This window comes from Ambystoma mexicanum, chromosome 6p, assembly GCF_040938575.1.
Source record: "Ambystoma mexicanum isolate Mex_15411 chromosome 6p, UKY_AmexF1_1, whole genome shotgun sequence".
NCBI classification, from domain to species: domain Eukaryota; kingdom Metazoa; phylum Chordata; class Amphibia; order Caudata; family Ambystomatidae; genus Ambystoma; species Ambystoma mexicanum.
Window position 1 is genome coordinate 1,016,706,505 of NC_090935.1, and position 23,483 is coordinate 1,016,729,987.

Genomic DNA, 23,483 nt, shown 5'->3' on the forward strand with positions numbered 1-23,483 from the left:
GTTCCAATGAAGTGTATTCATTTGTAATGTTTCTGTTCCCTAGGCATAGCATACTTGAGTGGAATGTGCAGCGAGAAAAGAAAATGCATTATAGCAGAGGACAATGGCCTTAACCTGGCATTCACTATCGCCCACGAGATGGGCCACAAGTAAGTCATTGACATCTTATAGACAGTTTTGTGCTGCTGGAGAGCTCCTCCACCGAAGACCCCACCAAGGGGTGGTCCCTCTCTGAGGCTGTCATCGCCTGGGCATCCATTGGCCAGTTCACAGAGGATCACATCAAGGTCCTTTCATTCATGTTGTTGCATGGGAGCTGCTATGGATTAGCGATGATCAGAGCCTATTGGTCTCTGGTTATGAGTGGGGATTCCACCAGGAGAACACACTTCTAGATTTACAGCATTAAAATGCTCTCCCTATAATTAGCCAGGCCTTATTTGCTTTTATATTTGCTTTCTGCCCTATGATCCCTACCCTGCCTTTGATACAAGACCTTAAACAGAGCCACCCTTGTCTCTGCCTATGCCCCTTGTCCCTGCAAGGTCCCCCCACCCATCAGTCCGTTTTTTCTCCAGGCCAGTCCCAGTCCCAGCATGTTATGTGGGTGTTTGTTTTATTGCCATCCCTGAATGGGATTGGTTTAGGGGCACTGTCTGTGACAATTTAACTCTCCGGCTGGAGGAGCCCGGAAAACTTAGAAATAAAACAGCAGCTTTAAAAACGTTGTATTTATGTTTGCGGTAGCTTTTGAAGCGACCGCAAACATACATTTTTCTTTCTAAGTTTCTCAGGCTCCTCTGGCTCGGAGGAGCCTGAGAAACTCAGAAAGAAAAACGGCAGTGTTTTAAACACAACCGCGTTGTGTTTCTGCCTGCCTTGGCTTTCACTTTGGGTCTCCGGTGCAGTGGAGCACCGGAGCACCAAAGTGAAAGCCAAGGCAGGCAGGAACACAACGCGGTTGTGTTTACATGCCACAGTGTTTCTGCCTACAGCTGATTTCTCATTTGGGGCTCTCGGGCTCCCCACGGGGGGCCCGAGAGCCCCAAATGGGAAATGCTAAATGCTGCAGTGTTTCTACCTAAATCTGCTTTCCCATTTGGGGCTCTCGGGCTCCCGGGGAAATGCTCCAAATGCTCCAAATGGGAAAGCAGATTTAGGCAGAAACACTACGCGGTTGTTTTCTGCAATGCAGTGTTTCTGCCTAAATCTGCTTTCCCATTTGGGGCTCTCGGGCTCCCGGGGAAATGCTCCAAATGCTCCAAATGGGAAAGCAGATTTAGGCAGAAACACTATGTGGTTGTTTTCTGCAATGCTAAATGCTGCAGTGTTTCTGCCTAAATCTGCTTTCCCATTTGGGGCTCTCGGGCTCCACGGGGAGCCCGAGAGCCCCAAATGGGAAAGCAGATTTAGGCAGAAACACAATGCGGTTGTGTTTGAAAATGCTGCGGTTTTTCTTTCTAAGTTTCTCAGGCTCAGAGGAGCCTGAGAAACTTAGAAAGAAAAACCGCAGCGTTTTCAAACACAATAATGTTGTATTTATGTTTGCGGTCGCTTCAAATGCAACCGCAAACATAAATACAACGTTTTTAAAGCTGCAGTTTTATTTCTAAGTTTTCTGGGCTCCACCAGCCCGGAAAACTTGGGGAAAAAAACACAGCTAGTGCTTATTTTTTTTAACAAAATAAATAGCACTTACCGAGATGCAGCTGCAGCTTTTCTGCCTGTAGTCTCCGGTCCGTGTCCTCCGAGTCCCGGCACCAATGAAGGAAAAGCCACCGAGTGGTAGCTTTTGTTTACTACAGCTGGCTGGCTTTTCCTTCATTAGTGCCGCAAAAGCAAAAGCCAGCACAGGTGGGCATCCATTTCACAAAATGGATGCGCGCATGTGCTTGCTTTTGCACATTTTGAGCTTGAATTGCTCAAAATTTTACATAGGGACTTGGAAAAAAAAATGCCAATCGTTTTTTTTTTAATATTGCCTATCTATTTTTGAAATAAAAATTTTTGGGCAAACCATCCCTTTAAGTTCGGGTTGCTGTTGGGTGAGAAAGCTGCAGCTCATATTGAAAATTATAATTATGATAATTCTAATTGTTTTTTTTATACCAAAGAGGGTTCTATGCTAGGACACTGGTTTCAAACCTGTGTTGCTCTGCGTCATCTTGCTTCCAAGATGACTGCGTTGACTATGAACTATACTATCATTGTAATCTCCTGCAAAGTGCTTGGTAACACATTTCGCCTCTTAGAAGTTGCTTACACCTTTCTTCATAGCCAAATTCTCTCTGGCCAGGATGAAGAATGTCAATAGGCCCAGATTAAGAAATCAACCCTTGATGGCTGTACGTAAGACAGAGCAAAAACAAAGAGGTGATGGCTAGAAGGTTTAGACTGAATCTTGTAAGGGGATTCAATTTAACACTACAGCTAAGTCAACGCCTAGTCTATAATACTGAATGAAAACCCTTATTGATATATCTTTAGGTCCAGTTCATGCGTTCTGGATGACTACCCCTATATAACACCCCTCTCTTGGAATCCCCCTGACCCCACTGAGCCAAGAAGTAGTTCTGTTTTGCAAGTTTAAAAGGTTTATTTGATAATTTAAACAATAGATATATATCACCCCTTATAGTAAATTAATAATTGAATATCACACTTAATCTGATATGATAAATATTAACAACGGAGAATCTGGCACTAGCACACTTCTTATAATCACTAATGAGTTGACATGAAATGGATAAGGTAGCACCCTGGTGAATAGGAACAAAAGTATAATGTGGTAGAGGATGCTTTATGTAAGCTCAGGTGGATGCAATATTCAATGAATGCAGTACAGAAAATACTCAATATGATTTCAACCAAACAATGTAATCACTTTTCTCTGGCAATCCACTCCCCCCCTCTTTATGCAATGCAAGGGAATGGGAGGAAAGCACGCAGTTCTCAAAAATGCAATCAATGTAATCAGTTCACCCCAGCAAGCTTACACCACAGAAAACAGATAGGAGTTTTGAAAACACAGGCCCAAATGCTTTTATATGTGTGAGCAATGGATGAGAAATATGCTGGAAATGCTGTTAATTCCCTTTCAGAGGTTCAGGGTGAGTGGTATCTAGTTAATATTAGTCCAGGCTCACACTAGCAATGATGCAGGGATAGTTGCAGGTTAAACGAATTTCTGGCAAATGGAAGGCAAGCAGCAGCTGATTTTACATGTGGAGAAATTTGCAAATCGCGGCAAAATTCGCGGATGCGTGTTCCGCGATTGCGGTAAAACTATAGGGGGTAGGAATGCGGTTCTAGATTCTAAGCTATCAAATAAAAGTTATTGCAAGTCTCTAGCACAAACGGTTGCGGAGATATGAGCGATATTGTGAAGGTCGTTTTTCAGATTTGAAATTTTAAAGTTCAAAAAGACAAGTGCAGCTTGCGACTAGAAAATGACAAGTGACAGCTTTACAAATGACAGGTGACAGTTAGGAGGCAGTTCTACTTAGATTAAATAGATTGAATTATATTATTTTAACTAGGAGATTGGTTCTGCACAGTTTTCTAGGTACTCACACTATATTCTTGAGTGAAATGGGCCTCGCCATGGATCTGGTCAGGGTTTTAAATTCGCCTCTGGTCTCTGCACTTCACAGTGATCTGGGTCAGCTCTCTCTGCTGGTCTGGGTCTCTCTGGGTACAGCACTGCTTTCTCTCTGGTCTGGTCTCTTAGTTCTGGATAGATTGAAGTCTCTAGTTTGGCTCTCTGGAGGTTTGATGGAGGTAAAGCATGGATTTTTCCGGCAGAGCGTCCCGCTGCAGATGGAAGTGAAAAAGTCCCTATCTGTCCTGTCTGTCTGCTTTTATGTGTTTAGAATGTGGGTGTGTTCTAGCATCACTGACCCTACCTCTCTCTCAGCTTCTAATTGGTCAAACTTCCATTTATCATTTGATTGGGGAATGAACTGTGAGTCAGAGTGATGTCATTTTACAGCCTGTAGAAAGTCCACTCCTCCTGTCAACTTACACACAAATCTAGATTTGAAACAAATACATATTTGCAGAGGTACATATTGTTTTAAAATCATATGCACCCATCATGCATTACAGGAGGTATCCCCTGTTCAAACTCTGCTCTTCCTGGGAGCTTGCATTCAGAAATGGCACATATTTCACTTTTTAACTGATTTTGCAATTTCTGACATTGACCCAACTTTACATGCATGTGCGCAGGGAGTACGGACATTAACTGATGAAGTTTCAGATTTTTAACATGCATACATTTAGAGTTATCCCCACTTTTCCGCTGACACCCCCCTGAACATACCACCGGTTCTAAAAACCTCTTAAACTGTGGGCAGAAAAATCACAAGAATTATGGTATCATTTATAAAATTTTCACATGTCCGCTCTATGAGTTATTCATCTTTTTAAAGTTATGTTCTGGCTCCAAAGGGGTGTGGTTTCCCAGGTCACATGGTATAGAAACCAGTCTTTCCAGTTTCTGCCAAGCCAGCTTGCTCTCACAGGCAGTGCCCCTCCCAGCTCTTGCCAAGAGGAAGCTACATTTTACGACTGCGGTAATAAAAACCTTTGCCTGAGTGAAGAGGGCTTTGTTCACTCTCTTGCAGAGCACAGGTAATTCAATTATCAGATAGATGGCATATCCTTAGTGTGGGCAGCAAAAGGAAGGTTGGCCTGGGAACACAGTGGTGACTCAAATTTCACTCCTGATGGGGGTAGTTGCCAGGCAGAATCAAGTTCCTTAAGCCAGACTTTCAGCTACTGTCATGTTATTTGTTGCTTTTTAAATTAACTTGCAATTTTACACATGCAGCTAGAATGCTGATTCTAAGTTTAAAACTATGACATTTAAACAGTTGCAACCTATGTGACACTCAAAAGTAGGTCACTCAGTCAATTTAAACATTTAGATTTTTTTTTTTTTAGTGTCTTTCAATCCAGTGCCACTTAAACTGCTGAAATCCACAGCGCAGCCAGTCTTGTTATAAACCTTGTCTTATGATCTTCATTTCCCAGATTTTGTAGGCACACAAAACTCCATTCTGCCAAATGTCTGCTGGTGTTCAGTAAATATTTTGCACATATTGCAATGTTTGAAAATAGGCATTTTGACTTGCCTTCAGAGAAACACAGGGTGGTTTTAAAACGCCGGCTTTTGGATAGTGGTGAGTACTGGTACTGCACCCATTTTTGGGATTTAAGAAAATGAATTCCCAACAATTCTAGGTTGCATTTGGCAATCAGCATTGCCATTCCCAATGGTTTCAGACTACTGTGTGGGTAGTCCAATGGTGGTTTTAGGCAGTTTCCTTCTGTGCCCATAACATCGGCAAAAATGGGTGGCAGCCTATTCTTCCTGCATTTCCCTGTGCATTTTCTGGGAAGCTCTGGCCATCATGATGTTTTCATGTCAGTACTGCACAGTTTTGAGGTAGGGCTAGGATGCATGGGTAAATACATCCCACAATCTTAACCACTGGCATTGCTCGGGGCAACCCTCCAGACCATTGTTCTTTGCCTGCCAAGCTATTACAGAAGGGGAAAGACCATATGCAAATCAGGCTTTTCCCCACCCCAAAAAGGGGCAGTCCAGCCCGAACTGCTAGGTCACATCCCTTCTGTACGAGACCACAAGCATCCCCAAACATGTTTCGCCCTTGTTGGGGCTCATCAGTGAGGAGTAGCTTGGGTCTCTAGGCCCAGCAGGCACGGGACCCACATCTGGGCATACCCGTCCCACTTGGGGTGACAAAGCAAAAACAAAGAGGTGATAGCTGGAAGGTTTAGACTGAATCTTAACCACTGGCATTGTTCGGGGCAACCCTCCAGACCATCGTTCTTCGCCTGCCAAGCCATTACAGAAGGGGAAAGACCATATGCAAATCAGGCTTTTCCCCACCCCAAAAAGGGGCAGTCCATCCCGAACTGCTAGGTCACATCCCTTCTTCACGAGATCACAAGCATCACCAAACATGTTTCGCCCTTGTTGGGGCTAATCAGTGAGGAGTAGCTTGGGTCTGTAGGCCCAGCAGGCACGGGACCCACGTCTGGGAATACCCATCCCACTCGGGGTGAAAAAGCAAAAACAAAGAGGTGATGGCTGTAAGGTTTAGACTGAATCTTAACCACTGGCATTGCTCGGGGCAACCCTCCAGACCATGCCTTAAGCTGCATCACATCGAACGAGACAAGGAAGCTCCTAAACTTAGCTTATAATTAAGTAATGATGCATAAGAATTGTGCTGATTATGTTCTGGTGGGGAATATTGTGAGAGCAACATAGAGCACTGGACAAGCAGTGTTGTTATTACACTGCTATTACTTGTTATCAATATATGAAATATTGATGGGCACACAAATCATCCTTTAGCCCAAAACATGACTCTTTGTCTCAGTGAGTGACCTCTTGTATGTGCCCTGGACAGCACATGTTATGTTTCGAGTCTTCTCAAGACAGTCCACAACTCCTACAATGAATTGTCTCCAACTGGTACTTTATTTCTCAGCACTTGCCCAATATCTTGGACTACCGTTCCCATAAGCCCTATGCGGGAAATCACATAGGGTGGGCTGATGGGAGTTTGATTTTATTTTATTTTATTTGCTTATATAGCATGCTGAACCCTGAGGTAGCTAGGCGCTAGCTAGGTAGCTAGAAGCTTGAATCTTGTCACAGCTCACAGGTACTGTAGAAACTTCCAACCCATATGTACCGCATGTGTGTATATGTGTGTTGTATACAAATGGTTGAAACAGAACAAAATAAACACACTTATAACAATGTGTACTAAGAAAGATAAGGGGATACATACATATTTCTGGCTAAAGGAAGAACACAATAAACTGTAAAATAATTATAAATCATGTTGCTGACCGTTCCAAGAAGGACAGCTTACATCTTCACCTCCTCAGAGGCATTCTCCCTTTTCTCACCTTCCCCCAAAATCTCAATGTCTCCAGAGCTCTGGTTTTCTCCAGGCTGGATTACTGTAACAGCCTCTTCCTTAATCTTCCCCTTTCCTCCCTCCGCCCTCTTCAACTAATCCAGAATAGAACTGCAAGACTTATCTGTGGTCTCAAGCCCAGGGACCTTATCTACCCAACCTTAAAATCTCTCCACTGGCTCCCGGTGGTTGCAAGGATCAAATTCAATACCCTCTGCATCATCCGCAAGGCCTTCTGGGGCCTGGGACCCCATTACATCCAACCTTCTCTCCATAAATACTTCCCTGCTAGAGTTCTTTAGTCCTCTAGCTCCAACTCTCTTCAGATCAGACGTGTCTCCAAGCAGAGAGTGAGGGTTGAACTCTCTCTTTGACAGGAGCCTCCCTCTGGGGAACGGTCTCCCTTCCCCTCTCTGACTTGAGCCGGATCTCCTTAAGTTTTGGAAACTTCTCAAGACTGTCCTTTTCACCTCCTCCTTCCCTTTCCCCTCCCTTGCTAGCCCCTGCTTTTAGCTGCAACAGGTGGCCTGTCTACCCTATGAGCCCACTGGCCCTCCTCGACCAATCTTCCCTTTACCAGCACTTGCCCTTGTGCACCCTCCCGTGACTAGCCTACTGAGTCTGGTCCTCTCTGTACTCGCACTAGTTGACCCCCAGCCCTGGTTTTCCGAATTACTGGCCCTCCTGGGCCCCACTTGCACTTGACCAGCCCCTGGGCCCCCTCCATCACTTCTCCCCCTTGCCCCCTCCCTGCACTTCTCCGTCTTACCCAATCTCCCCTGCACTTCTCATTACTACACTTGCATGATCCGAATGGCACAAGGCCTAGTAGGAGCGTTACTGTTATTTTCTTCTCTGCCCTGCCTTCTTGTCCTGTGGCACCTGGAAACACTTTTTTTCTGTATAGATGCCTTACAAATGGTCAATAAATAAATAAAATAAATAAACAGAGAACATTATCAAATCTTGAACACTGACCCCACCACAAGATTAAGGGAGGAAATCCATAGCCACACTACATATGGGGAGAATGAAGGGAATTGACACAGGTGAAAAGTTCTTCTTAAACAAACTCAATCCTGTCACGCAAGCCTTCTATATTCTAAGGAATGTACACAAAAACTAAAGCCATCAACCTGGTAGACTTATTGTCTCCGCAATTGGCTCATTACTGGAGCCATTATCTATGTATGCAGATTTTTTCCTCAAACCATTCACCCTCACAGTGAAGTTATACATAAGGGACACTAGAGACATCATTAATATTTTTACCAATGTTAAAGTGGCACAAACAGATATGCTCATAACCCTGGACATTGTGGCGCTAAATGCTAGTATTCTGCAAAAGCCACTATGGCAGTGATCAAGAAATATCTAGACACTCACTCCAAAACCATCAAGAAGGTGCACACTGAATTTATCTTCAAGTGCACACACCTAGAACTTACAGAAAACATTTTTTCTTTTTGAAGATACATTGTATAAACAGACACAAGGTACAAGTATTGGGGCAATGCTTGCCACAGGTCTAGCGAGCTTGTACATGGACAACCTTCAAACATATTTGATTCATTCTGAACAGAATCCATTTAAATCATCCATTTCTTTTTAGTACAAATTTATCGACGATGTCTTGATGATCTGGACCAGCACATGAGAACATCAAAGAATTTTCATTTTATGGTTTAACGAACAGTTCGCCCACTTGCATTTTACATTGTCAATGAACATGAAGGGCATCTCTTTTGTGGACATGTGGCTTTTGAAAAATCAGGAAGGAGGCATAGATACCTCATTGCTGGAAACCAATGGATACAAATATGTTGTTGCACTTCTCTAGTTTCCACACTAAATGCTTAAAAGTAAATATTCTGTATGGACAGTTTTTGCGCATCAAAAGAAATTACACCAATCTGGAGTAATTTGAGAGGCATGCAGATATGTTTAAAAGGAGATTATGGAATAGAGGATATCCCCATCGAGTGGTGAGAGCAGTGAGAACAAAGGACAAATTCATAGATATAGAATTAGATCTTATTAAACAAAAAGAGAGAACCCACGGATCAGATAACGTGTGCCACCATTTACAGCACGGTCAGTGATCGCCTGCAAAAAGTCAGTCTTAAACATTGGCACATCCTTAAAACTTCAGATTTCAATCCAAAAAGATAACAGTTTGGCTTCAAACGCTTGAGAAATATTAGATACTATCTAGTAGATCCCTAAGAAAAGGTCCAAAAGCAGGAATCTACCATTACCAGCCTATGGGGTTTACCACCTGTCATTGGACACTACAAATGTAGAAACAGTTCTGTTTGCCAATTGACCAAAAACATGAAGTCGGTAGACCTAGATGGCCTCAATTGGGAATGCAGAGATTACACCAACTGCAAGAACAAATCAAATATGGTATTAAATGCCATAGAACAAGGCTAAAGGGACAGAAGTAATCATATTACCATGTTATCTTCTATATCCTGTACATCGACAAAAGAGCACTTGAAATCCATCAACGGGTATGTGAACATCGATCAAGCATTAAAAATAAAGTCCCAGACAAACCATGAATGAAGCTTTTCACTGCAATGCAACTTGATCATTCTGAGCTGTTAAGCGGAGAAAGAGAAAAAACTCTGAGACCAATTAAGCAAAAGTGGATAAGACGGTTACATACAGTGAACAAAGGCTCGAATACCAGTATTGAATGTTCAGCACACATGTTTTATAATATTTCTAAGTTAGCCTAAAAAAATGTATATGTCATCAGTAAAATACATATCACCAGAGGTTCAGGAATAGGGGGGAAGGATATCTCAGGGGCAACGCGTTTGTCTTGGAAGCAAGACAATGCAGCGCAACACAGGTTTGAATCCTGATCCCGCACTTAGAAACCACTCCTGGTATTAAGCGCATTATAAATGAACAATTATTCTGTCTCATGATATATGTGTTATCAAAAATGCCTTTCATCACGCTTACAGTTTACATGATTACACCAGGACATCTCTTGTGTAAACTGTAGAGATATATTTATGCCTTGATATTCTCTAATTATACTGTGAGATTGAGTTATATATTCATTTATACCGATTTAGATATCCATTTACAATAAGGATGATCCCTTCTAAAATGGTGTATGTTCACAATCTACTAGCTCCTTCAAGGCACCCGTAGGCAGTCCATGTCAGCAGGTTCAGCGCCTGCTGCCTTTACAGTGAGTGACATGAGCACTGGACGCTCAAATTATGTTTAAAAGACCTGCTAAGGCAGGCAAGTTAGAGCTCTCGTGACTGCGTGCTATTTTCCATCGACTCGAAATACCTGAGAACTAAATCAAAGGTAGAGGCAGAGAAGCACTACTGTAGATTGATGCGAACTAGACACACATAATTGTTTTTGATGGTACCATATAGACAAAGTGTTTAACGTCATATACAGTGGGATATTTTAACCGGTTATTTTCCCTAATAATAGCTAGCTAGTACCAATAAGACAATGACCCTCATTGCGAGTAAGCTGGTGTGGGAAAAATGCCAGGAAAACCAGCTCCAGCATTGATCCTGGTGGACCAGCTTACTCCGAGTCTGCTGATAGGGACAGTGAACTACCACAAGGTCAGGTCTGCCGGTTGTTCAGGCCCCTACTGGCAGGCTTTTCACTGAAGCACCGGCACTGTTACTAATGGTGCCGGTGTTTCAGTGATCCCATTCCCATGGAGTCCCTCAACCCATAATATCCCAGAATCACCAGGATATTGGGTGGCGGAAACAGTTATGCGAGTTTGCCGATGAGCCGCCGTTCATACCAGCATCTTACTGGCAAACTAGTAATGAGGGACATGGTTTTAAAATTTTGAATTGCTTCTCTGAGGTGGAATTGAGTTTTTAGTTGTTAAAAAGAATTAACGAGACACACTGTATTTGACACAGGTTATTAACACAATGAAGATGACAGCGGTCATGAGATGACATACATTTAAGTTCTTATTTGTTGAGGCAAATGCACAGACTGGCCTCTTCATATATGATGTATTCACTAAGGTATTCACTAAGGTTAGTTCTGCCTCTAGGACATATCTTAAACGCTATGTATTTCAGGGCAATACATACATAACAACTAAAGATAAGTACTTGTATGTGTTTGGTTTGGTTTTGCCAAAACAGAGAGTTTATCAGCACAAGCGTGCAATGGATTTGAGATTGTTGTCCCAAATATCACTTGGGGAAACTAGGGATAGGTGTAAGGTGTGCCAAATGACCGAAACACAGCGTGTCAACATTTTAGAGCTTTTCAGTTGCTTCATCCACTGAGGACACTTAGGAACCTTGGAGTGAAAACCCTATCCAGAAGACTGGAAAGCTAGTCTAATGGTTGTTTTGAAGCTCCACGGGCATGCCATAGATACAACTTAAACAATGTGCTTTAATGCATCTGGCTGACAAAAGAAATAAGGATAATATTAATGTTTGGGTAGTGACAAATACTCCATTAGGGTTTCCTCTAAAAATGTTGCTTGCGTGATAAAAAAACGTTTTATGTGTTCTCAATCACTTGCACTTTTTGGGCACTAAGCTTGATGCACACTGGACCACTTTTGGTATGTTTGTTTCAAATATGATTCTCTCCAAAAGATGTATATTCATGTTTTAACTGTGAAATATCTTTATCAAATTGTACTATTCGGCCTTTTGCTTTGTAAATTTGTTTAGCCAGTAAGCCAGTGTGTTTGAACTTTGCATCCTGATTCATGAACAGGAGTGCCAGCTCATATATGAGGATAGGGCAAGATCACCTACTTCCTTTTTTGAAAGTTTATTTTAAACTCTGCTGGAACCATGATAGAAGATAACATGGTAATATGACTACTTCTGTCCCTTTAGCCTTGTTCTATGGCATTATTGAACACCCTTTATGTTGCTTTTCATCATAGGAGTGGGTTGTGTGACAAATCCAGGGAATTGGTCTCCTCTTCTTAATGGGAAGCCAACTTTTGATGACTAGGTAGATGATCCTACTAAGTGTAATGCGCCTTAGGGGACAGTACAAGCAGGATTCCACTAGGGATTGCCTGCCCTTTGAGGACCGGAGATCCCAAGAGAGGGATGTAAGTCATCCTCCCTATTTCCAAAACCACAATGTCTTTATTGGTTACATGGGTGTAACACATTCTGTAAAGGTGACTGGTGTGGCTTATGACCCTCTGTGTACAAAGTATCCATTGAGAATGAGAGAGCCATGGGAAATCCCACCCCTAACAGAGGGAATGATAAATAGCCAATCAGCGCATAAGCAGAAGAAGGGGACAGCTGCAGAGCTGTAGAGAATGAGGACCCATTTCCTTGGAGGTGTGTCAGGATGCAGCCAGGGTGAACCGAATGAAGCCCCAAAGTGCGGAGAAAGCAAGAAGAATGAAGGACATTTTCCAGCTTGGCATCAGGTGAGCGGGCGCACTCTTGAGCCCCAGGCCCCCTCGGAACCATCATGGCGGTGGCAGGCCCTGTGGAGCCCTCGCGGGCTTCAGAGCCGCACCAGAGCCTTCTCTCCCCTAATCCCGCCTCTCTGTGCCTCCCCCCTGCCCAGATTGGCCAGCTCCCATCCATTGGGTTAGTGTGGATGCCGCTGCACGCCCACTCCCTGTGCCATTTTCCAGCTTGGCATCAGGTGAGCGGGCGCACTCTTGAGCCCCAGGCCCCCTCGGAACCATCATGGCGGTGGCAGACCCTGTGGAGCCCTCGCGGGCTTCAGAGCCGCACCGGAGCCTTCTCTCCCCTAATCCCGCCTCTCTGTGCCTCCCCCCTGCCCCGATTGGCCAGCTCCCATCCATTGGGTTAGTGTGGATGCCGCTGCATGCCCGGTCCCTGTGCCATTTTCCAGCTTGGCATCAGGTGAGCGGGCTCACTCTTGAGCCCCAGGCCCCCTCGGAACCATCATGGCGGTGTTGCACGCCCTGTAGAGCCCTCGCGGGCTTCAGAGCCGCACTGGAGCCTTCTCTCCCCTAATCCCGCCTCTCTGTGCCTCCCCCCTGCCCTGATTGGCCAGCTCCCATCCATTGGGTTAGTGTGGATGCTGCTGCACGCCCGCTCCCTGTGCCATTTTCCAGCTTGGCATCAGGTGAGCGGGCGCACTCTTGAGCTCCAGGCCCCCTCAGAACCATCATGGCAGTGCCAGGCCCTATGGAGCCCTCGCAGGCTTCAGACCCGCACCGGAGCCTTCTCTCCCCTAATCCCGCCTCTCTGTGCCTCCCCCCTGCCCAGATTGGCCAGCTCCCATCCATTGGGTTAGTGTGGATGCCGCTGCACGCCCGCTCCCTGTGCCATTTTCCAGCTTGGCATCAGGTGAGCGGGCGCACTCTTGAGCCCCAGGCCCCCTCGGAACCATCATGGCGGTGGCAGGCCCTGTGGAGCCCTCGCGGGCTTCAGAGCCGCACCGGAGCCTTCTCTCCCCTAATCCCGCCTCTCTGTGCCTCCCCCCTGCCTTGATTGGCCAGCTCCCATCCATTGGGTTAGTGTGGATGCCGCTGCACGCCCGCTCCCTGTGCCATTTTCCAGCTTGACATCAGGTGAGCGGGCGCACTCTTGAGCCCCAGGCCCCCTCGGAACCATCATGGCTAGTGGCAGGCCCTGTGGAGCCCTCGCGGGCTTCAGAGCCGCACCGGAGCCTTCTCTCCCCTAATCCCGCCTCTCTGTGCCTCCCCCCTGACTTGATTGGCCAGCTCCCATCCATTAGGTTAGTGTGGATGCCGCTGCACGCCCGCTCCCTGTGCCATTTTCCAGCTTGACATCAGGTGAGCGGGCGCACTCTTGAGCCCCAGGCACCCTCGGAACCATCATGGCGGTGGCAGGCCCTGTGGAGCCCTCGCGGGCTTCAGAGCTGCACCGGAGCCTTCTCTCCCCTAATCCTGCCTCTCTGTGCCTCCCCCCTGCCCTGATTGGCCAGCTTCCATCCATTGGGTTAGTGTGGATGTGCTGCACGCCCGCTCGCTGTGCCATTTTCCAGCTTGACATCAGGTGAGCGGGCGCACTCTTGAGCCCCAGGCCCCCTCAGAACCATCATGGCTGTGGCAGGCCCTGTAGAGCCCTCACAGGCTTCAGAGCTGCACCGGAGCCTTCTCTCCCCTAATCCTGCCTCTCTGTGCCTCCCCCCTGCCCTGATTGGCCAGCTTCCATCCATTGGGTTAGTGTGGATGTGCTGCACGCCCGCTCCCTGTGCCATTTTCCAGCTTGGCATCAGGTGAGCGGGCGCACTCTTGGGCCCCAGGCCCCCTCGGAACCATCATGGCGGTGGCAGGCCCTGTGGAGCCCTCGCGGGCTTCAGAGCCGCACCGGAGCCTTCTCTCCCCTAATCCTGCCTCTCTGTGCCTCCCCCCTGCCCTGATTGGCCAGCTTCCATCCATTGGGTTAGTGTGGATGTGCTGCACGCCCGCTCCCTGTGCCATTTTCCAGCTTGGCATCAGGTGAGCGGGCGCACTCTTGAGCCCCAGGCCCCCTCGGAACCATCATGGCGGTGGCAGGCCCTGTGGAGCCCTCGCTGCTTAAGAGCTGCACCGGAGCCTTCTCTCCCCTAATCCCGCCTCTCTGTGCCTCCCCCCTGCCCTGATTGGCCAGCTTCCATCCATTGGGTTAGTGTAGATGCCACTGCATGCCCACTCCCTGTGCCCTTTTCCAGCTTGGCATCAGGTGAGCGGGCGCACTCTTGAGCCCCAGGCCCCCTCGGAACCACATGGCGGTGGCTGGCCCTGTGGAGCCCTCGCAGGCTTCAGAGCCGCACCTGAGCCTTCTCTCCCCTAATCCCGCCTCTCTGTGCCTCCCCCCTGCCCTGAATGGCCAGCTCCCATCCATTGGGTCTCAATGCCTCCCCCCTGCCCTGATTGGGCAGCTCCCATCCATTGGGTTAGTGTGCATGCCGCTGCACGCCCACTCCCTGTGCCATTTTCCAGCTTGGCATCAGGTGAGCGGGCGCACTCTTGAGCCCCAGACCCCCTCGGATCCATCATGGCGGTGGCAGGCCCTGTGGAGCCCTCGCGGGCTTCAGAGCCGCACCGGAGCCTTCTCTCCCCTAATCCTGCCTCTCTGTGCCTCCCCCCTGCCCTGATTGGCCAGCTCCCATCCATTGGGTTAGTGTGGATGCCGCTGCACGCCCGCTCCCTGTGCCATTTTCCAGCTTGGCATCAGGTGAGCGGGCGCACTCTTGAGCCCCAGGCCCCCTCGGAACCATCATGGCAGTGCCAGGCCCTGTGGAGCCCTCGCAGGCTTCAGAGCCGCACCGGAGCCTTCTCTCCCCTAATCCCGCCTCTCTGTGCCTCCCCCCTGCCCAGATTGACCAGCTCCCATCCATTGGGTTAGTGTGGATGCCGCTGCACGCCCGCTCCCTGTGCCATTTTCCAGCTTGGCATCAGGTGAGCGGGCGCACTCTTGAGCCCAAGGCCCCCTCGGAACCATCATGGCGGTGGCAGGCCCTGTGGAGCCCTCGCGGGCTTCAGAGCCGCACCGGAGCCTTCTCTCCCCTAATCCCGCCTCTCTGTGCCTCCCCCCTGCCTTGATTGGCCAGCTCCCATCCATTGGGTTAGTGTGGATGCCGCTGCACGCCCGCTCCCTGTGCCATTTTCCAGCTTGACATCAGGTGAGCGGGCGCACTCTTGAGCCCCAGGCCCCCTCGCAACCATCATGGCGGTGGCAGGCCCTGTGGAGCCCTCGCGGGCTTCAGAGCCGCACCGGAGCCTTATCTCCCCTAATCCCGCCTCTCTGTGCCTCCCCCCTGCCTTGATTGGCCAGCTCCCATCCATTGGGTTAGTGTGGATGCCGCTGCACGCCCGCTCCCTGTGCCATTTTCCAGCTTGACATCAGGTGAGCGGGCGCACTCTTGAGCCCCAGGCCCCCTCGGAACCATCATGGCGGTGGCAGGCCCTGTGGAGCCCTCGCGGGCTTCAGAGCTGCACCGGAGCCTTCTCTCCCCTAATCCTGCCTCTCTGTGCCTCCCTCCTGCCCTGATTGGCCAGCTTCCATCCATTGGGTTAGTGTGGATGTGCTGCACGCCCGCTCCCTGTGCCATTTTCCAGCTTGGCATCAGGTGAGCGGGCGCACTCTTGGGCCCCAGGCCCCCTCGGAACCATCATGGCGGTGGCAGGCCCTGTGGACCCCTCGCGGGCTTCAGAGCCGCACCGGAGCCTTCTCTCCCCTAATCCCGCCTCTCTGTGCCTCCCCCCTGCCTTGATTGGCCAGCTCCCATCCATTGGGTTAGTGTGGATGCCGCTGCACGCCCGCTCCCTGTGCCATTTTCCAGCTTGGCATCAGGTGAGCGGGCGCACTCTTGAGCCCCAGGCCCCCTCTGAACCATCATGGCGGTGGCAGGCCCTGTGGAGCCCTCACGGGCTTCAGAGCTACACCGGAGCCTTCTCTCCCCTAATCCTGCCTCTCTGTGCCTCCAAACCTGCCCTGATTGGCCAGCTTCCATCCATTGGGTTAGTGTGGATGTGCTGCACGCCCGCTCCCTGTGCCATTTTCCAGCTTGGCATCAGGTAAGCGGGTGCACTCTTGAGCCCCAGGCCCCCTCGGAACCATCATGGCGGTGGCAGGCCCTGTGGAGCCCTTGCGGGCTTCAGAGCTGCACCGGAGCCTTCTCTCCCCTAATCCCGCCTCTCTGTGCCTCCCCCCTGCCCTGATTGGCCAGCTTCCATCCATTGGGTTAGTGTAGATGCCACTGCATGCCCACTCCCTGTGCCCTTTTCCAGCTTGGCATCAGGTGAGCGGGCGCACTCTTGAGTCCCAGGCCCCCTCGGAACCACATGGCGGTGGCTGGCCCTGTGGAGCCCTCGCAGGCTTCAGAGCCGCACCGGAGCCTTCTCTCCCCTAATCCCGCCTCTCTGTGCCTCCCCCCTGCCCTGAAAGGCCAGCTCCCATCCATTGGGTCTCTGTGCCTCCCCCCTGCCCTGATTGGGCAGCTCCCATCCATTGGGTTAGTGTGGATGCCGCTGCACGCCCACTCCCTGTGCCATTTCCCAGCTTGGCATCAGGTGAGCGGGCGCACTCTTGAGCCCCAGGCCCCCTCGGATCCATCATGGCGGTGGCAGGCCCTGTGGAGCCCTCGCGGGCTTCAGAGCCGCACCGGAGCCTTCTCTCCCCTAATCCCACCTCTCTGTGCCTCCCCCCTGCCCTGATTGGCCAGCTCCCATCCATTGGGTTAGTGTGGATGCCGCTGCACGCCCGCTCCCTGTGCCATTTTCCAGCTTGGCATCAGGTGAGCGGGCGCACTCTTGAGCCCCAGGCCCCCTCGGAACCATCATGGCAGTGCCAGGCCCTGTGGAGCCCTCGCAGGCTTCAGAGCTGCACCGGAGCCTTCTCTCCCCTAATCCCGCCTCTCTGTGCCTCCCCCCTGCCCAGATTGGCCAGCTCCCATCCATTGGGTTAGTTTGGATGCCGCTGCACGCCCGCTCCCTGTGCCATTTTCCAGCTTGGCATCAGGTGAGCGGGCGCAATCTTGAGCCCAAGGCCCCCTCGGAACCATCATGGCGGTGGCAGGCCCTGTGGAGCCCTCGCGGGCTTCAGAGCCGCACCGGAGCCTTCTGTCCCCTAATCCTGCCTCTCTGTGCCTCCCCCCTGCCTTGATTGGCCAGCTCCCATCCATTGGGTTAGTGTGGATGCCGCTGCACGCCCGCTCCCTGTGCCATTTTCCAGCTTGACATCAGGTGAGTGGGCGCACTCTTGAGCCCCAGGCCCCCTCGGAACCATCATGGCGGTGGCAGGCCCTGTGGAGCCCTCGCGGGCTTCAGAGCCGCACCGGACCCTTCTCTCCCCTAATCCCGCCTCTCTGTGCCTCCCCCCTGCCTTGATTGGCCAGCTCCCTTCCATTGAGTTAGTGTGGATGCCGCTGCACGCCCGCTCCCTGTGCCATTTTCCAGCTTGACATCAGGTGAGCGGGCGCACTCTTGAGCCCCAGGCCCCCTCGGAACCATCATGGCGGTGGCAGGCCCTGTAGAGCCCTCACGGGCTTCAGAGCTGCACCGGAGCCTTCTCTCCCCTAATCCTGCCTCTCTGTGCCTCCCCCTGCCCTGATTGGCCAGCTTCCATCCATTGGGTTAGTGTGGATGTGCTGCACGCCCGCTACCTGTGCCATTTTCCAGCTTGGCATCAGGTGAGCGGGCGCACTCTTGAGCCCCAGGCCCCCTCGGAACCATCATGGCGGTGGCAGGCCCTGTGGAGCCCTCGCGGGCTTCAGAGCCGCACCGGAGCCTTCTCTCCCCTAATCCTGCCTCTCTGTGCCTCCCCCCTGCCTTGATTGGCCAGCTCCCATCCATTGGGTTAGTGTGGATGCCGCTGCACGCCCGCTCCCTGTGCCATTTTCCAGCTTGGCATCAGGTGAGCGGGCGCACTCTTGAGCCCCAGGCCCCCTCGGGACCATCATGGCGGTGGCAGGCCCTGTGGAGCCCTCACGGGCTTCAGAGCTGCACCGGAGCCTTCTCTCCCCTAATCCTGCCTCTCTGTGCCTCCCCCCTGCCCTGATTGGCCAGCTTCCATCCATTGGGTTAGTGTGGATGTGCTGCACGCCCGCTCCCTGTGCCATTTTCCAGCTTGGCATCAGGTGAGCGGGCGCACTCTTAAGCCACAGGCCCCCTCGGAACCATAATGGCGGTGGCAGGCCCTGTGGAGCCCTCGCGGGCTTCAGAGCTGCACCGGAGCCTTCTCTCCCCTAATCCCGCCTCTCTGTGCCTCCCCCCTGCCTTGATTGGGCCGCTCCCATCCATTGGGTTAGTGTGGATGCCGCTGCACGCCCGCTCCCTGTGCCATTTTCCAGCTTGACATCAGGTGAGCGGGCGCACTCTTGAGCCCCAGGCCCCCTCGGAACCATCATGGCGGTGGCAGGCCCTGTGGAGCCCTCGCGGGCTTCAGAGGTGCACCGGAGCCTTCTCTCCCCTAATCCCGCCTCTCTGTGCCTCCTCCCTGCCTTGATTGGCCAGCTCCCATCCATTGGGTTAGTGTGGATGCCGCTGCACGCCCGCTCCCTGTGCCATTTTCCAGCTTGACATCAGGTGAGCGGGCGCACTCTTGAGCCCCAGGCCCCCTCGGAACCATCATGGCGGTGGCAGGCCCTGTGGAGCCCTCGCGGGCTTCAGAGGTGCACCGGAGCCTTCTCTCCCCTAATCCCGCCTCTCTGTGCCTCCCCCCTGCCCTGATTGGCCAGCTTCCATCCATTGGGTTAGTGTAGATGCCACTGCATGCCCACTCCCTGTGCCCTTTTCCACCTTGGCATCAGGTGAGCGGGCGCACTCTTGAGCCCCAGGCCCCCTCGGAACCACATGGTGGTGGCTGGCCCTGTGGAGCCCTCGCAGGCTTCAGAGCCGCACCGGAGCCTTCTCTATCCTAATCCCGCCTCTCTGTGCCTCCCCCCTGCCCTGAATTGCCAGCTCCCATCCATTGGGTCTGTGTGCCTCCCCCTGCCCTGATTGGCAGCTCCCATCCATTGGGTTAGTGTGGATGCCGCTGCACGGCCACTCCTTGTGCCATTTTCCAGCTTGGCATCAGTTGAGCGGGCGCACTCTTGAGCCCCAGGCCCCCTCGGAACCATCATGGCGGTGGCAGGCCCTGTGGAGCCCTCGCGGGCTTCAGAGCTGCACCGGAGCCTTCTCTCCCCTAATCCCGCCTCTCTGTGCCTCCTCCCTGCCTTGATTGGCCAGCTCCCATCCATTGGGTTAGTGTGGATGCCGCTGCACGCCCGCTCCCTGTGCCATTTTCCAGCTTGACATCAGGTGAGCGGGCGCACTCTTGAGCCCCAGGCCCCCTCGGAACCATCATGGCGGTGGCATGCCCTGTGGAGCCCTCACGGGCTTCAGAGCTGCACCGGAGCCTTCTCTCCCCTAATCCTGCCTCTCTGTGCCTCCCCCCTGCCCTGATTGGCCAGCTTCCATCCATTCGGTTAGTGTGGATGTGCTGCACGCCCGCTCCCTGTGCCATTTTCCAGCTTGGCATCAGGTGAGCGGGCGCACTCTTGAGCCCCAGGCCCCCTCGGAACCATCATGGCGGTGGCAGGCCCTGTGGAGCCCTCCCGGGCTTCAGAGCTGCACCGGAGCCTTCTCTCCCCTAATCCCGCCTCTCTGTGCCTCCCCCCTGCCCTGATTGCCCAGCTTCCATCCATTGGGTTAGTGTGGATGCCACTGCATGCCAACTCCCTGTGCCCTTTTCCAGCTTGGCATCAGGTGAGCGGGCGCACTCTTGAGCCCCAGGCCCCCTCGGAACCACATGGCGGTGGCAGGCCCTGTGGAGCCCTCGTGGGCTTCAGAGCCGCACCGGAGCCTTCTCTCCCCTAATCCCGCCTCTCTGTGCCTCCCCCTGCCCTTATTGGCCAGCTCCCATCCATTGGGTTAGTGTGGATGCCGCTGCACACCCGCTCCCTGTGCCATTTTCCACCTTGGCATAAGGTGAGCGGGCGCACTCTTGAGCCCCAGGCCCCCTCGGAACCATCATGGCGGTGGCAGGCCCTGTGGAGCCCTCGCAGGCTTCAGAGCCACACCAGAGCCTTCTCTCCCCTAATCCCGCCTCTCTGTGACTCCCCCCTGCCCTGATTGGCCAGCTCCCATCCATTGGGTTAGTGTGTATGCCGTTGCCCGCCCGCTCCCTGTGCCATTTTCCAGCTTGGCATCAGGTGAGCGGGCGCACTCTTGAGCCCCAGGCCCCCTCGGAACCATCATGGCGGTGGCAGGCCCTGTGGAGCCCTCGTGAGCTTCATAGCCGCACCGGAGCCTTCTCTCCCCTAATCCCGCCTCTCTGTGCCTCCCTCCTGCCCTGATTGGCCAGCTCCCATCCATTGGTTTAGTGTGGATGCCGCTGCACGCCCGCTCCCTGTGCCATTTTTTAGCTTGGCATCAGGTGAGCGGGCGCACTCTTGAGCCCCAGGCCCCCTCGGAACCATCATGGCGGTGGCAGGCCCTGTGGTGCCCTCGCGGGCTTCAGAGCCGCACCGGAGCCTTCTCTCCCCTAATCCCACCTCTTGTGCCTCCCCCTGCCCTGATTGGCCAGCTCCCATCCATTGGGTTAGTGTGGATGCCGCTGCACGCCCGCTCCCTGTGCCATTTGTCAGCTTGGCATCAGGTGAGCGGTCACACTATTGAGCCCCAGGCCCCCTCAGAACCATCATGGCGGTGGCAGGCCCTGTGGAGCCCTCGCGGGCTTCAGAGCCGCACAGGAGCCTTCTCTCCCCTAATCCCGCCTCTCTGTGCCTCCCCCCTGCCCTGATTGGCCAGCTCCCATCCATTGGGTTAGTGTGGATGCCGCTGCACGCCCGCTCCCTGTGCCCTTTTCCAGCTTGGCATCAGTTGAGCGGGCGCACTCTTGAACCCCAGGCTGCCTCGGAACCATCATGGCGGTGGCAGGCCCTGTGGAGCCCTTGCAGGCTTCAGAGCCGCACCGGAGCCTTCTCTCCCCTAATCCCGCCGCTCTGTGCCTCCCCCTGCCCTGATTGGCCAGCTCCCATCCATTGGGTTAGTGTGGATGCCGCTGCACGCCCGCTCCCTGTGGCATTTTCCAGCTTGGCATCAGGTGAGCGGGCGCACTCTTGAGCCCCAGGCCCCCTCGGAACCTCCCATTATCTCCTCCACCTCCTGGCCAGCCCACCATGCCCTGATTGGCCTGGAGACCGTGAGGTCAATCCATTACCAACCCTCCCAGGGCATCCCTCTGCCCGGCAGCCCATCGGATAAGTACCTGAGGCAAAGGACTACAGAGAAGGCTCCTGATCGAATCTGCAGGTATCAGCAGGAGAAGCAAGAAGCCAACAATAAGTAAGTGTGGAAAGGGCGGGGCCAGAAGCAATTACTTCATGCCATACTACCCCACCACTCATCTAACAAAGCATCACCACTGTAAATTCGTTATATCTGTAATATATTTTCATTTGGAAAGTCTGTCCCATACATGTGCAAAGTTGAATTTGAAATGTGCCCAATAGCCCCTCTGTGAAGCAAGAAGTGTTCCCAATAGCCCCTCAATGAAAGTTGCATTCAGAAGTGTGCCCAATAACCCCTCATTGAAAGTTGAATTTAGAAGTGCGCCCAATAGCCGTTTATGGAAAGTTGAATTCTGAAGTGTGCCCAATAGCCGCTCGTTGAATATAGAAGGGTGCCCAATAGCCACTCTATGAATTTAGAAGTCTTCCCGATAGCCCCTCATTGAAAGCTGAATTTAGAAGTGTACCCAATAGCCGCTCATTGAAAGTTGAATTTAGAAGTGTGCCCAATAGCCCCTCTGTGAATTTAGAAGTGCGCCCAATAGCCGTCTATGGGAAGTTGAATTTTGAAGTGTTCCCAATAGCCGCTCATTGAAAGTTGAACTTAGAAGTGCGCCCAATAGTCGTTTATGGAAAGTTGAATTCTGAAGTGTGCCCAATAGCCGCTCGTTGAATTTAGAATGGTGCCCAATAGCCACTCTATGAATTTAGAAGTGATCCCAATAGCCACTCTGTGAATTTAGAAGTGTTCCCAATAGCCACTCATTGAAAACTGAATTTAGAAGTGTACCCAATAGCCACTCATTGAAAGTTGAATTTAGAAGTGTGCCCAATAGCCCCTCTGTGAATTTAGAAGTGCACCCAATAGCCGTCTATGGAAAGTTGGCTTTTGAAGTGTTCCCAATAGCCCCTCATTGAAAGTTGCATTTAGAAATGTCCCCAATAGCCGCTCATTGAAAGTTGAATTTAGAAGTGTGCCCAATAGCCCCTCTGTGAATTTTGAAGTGTTCCCGATAGCCCCTCATTGAAAGCTGAATTTAGAAGTGTGCCCAATAGCCCCTCATTGAAAGTTGAATTTAGAAGTGTGCCCAATAGCCCCTCTGTGAATTTAGAAGTGCGCCCAATAGAAGTTTATGGAAAGTTGAATTCTGAAATGTGCCCAATAGCCGCTCGTTGAATTTAGAATGGTGCCCAATAGCCACTCTATGCATTTAGAAGTGATCCCAATAGCCACTCTGTGAATTTAGAAGTGTTCCCAATAGCCCCTCATTGAAAGCTAAATTTAGAAGTGTGCCCAATAGCCCCTCATTGAAAGTTGAATTTAGAAGTGTGCCCAATAGCCCCTCTGTGAATTTAGAAGTGCGCCCAATAGCCGTTTGTGGAAAGTTGAATTCTGAAGTGTGCCCAATAGCCGCTGGTTGAATTTAGAATGGTGCCCAATAGCCACTCTATGAATTTAGAAGTGTTCCCAATAGCCACTCTGTGAATTTAGAAGTGTTCCCAATAGCCTCTCATTGAAAGCTGAATTCAGAAGTGTACCCAATAGCCGCTCATTGAAAGTTGAACTTAGAAGTGTGCCCAATAGCCCCTCATTGAAAGTTCAATTTAGAAGTGTCCCCAATAGCTCCTCATTGAAAGTTGCATTTAGAAGTGTCCCCAATAGCCGCTCATTGAAAGTTGATCTTAGAAGTGTGCCCAAATAGCCCCCCTGTGAATTTTTGATGTGTGCCCAATAGCCGTTTATGGAAAGTCGAATTCTGAAATGTGCCCAATAACCTCTCTGTGAATTTAGAAGTGTGCCCAATA

General features: G+C 51.3%; 1 protein-coding gene across 1 annotated transcript in view; it reads left to right on the top strand.

Annotated features, from left to right (window-relative positions):
• ADAMTS19 (ADAM metallopeptidase with thrombospondin type 1 motif 19) overlaps positions 1–23,483 on the top strand; it is a 2,156,963-nt gene that overhangs the window by 922,054 nt on the left and 1,211,426 nt on the right. Inside the window, exon 8 of the mRNA XM_069625625.1 lies at positions 44–149. Within this exon, the coding sequence (XP_069481726.1) occupies positions 44–149 (106 nt within the window). The remainder of the gene's footprint in view (positions 1–43; positions 150–23,483) is intronic.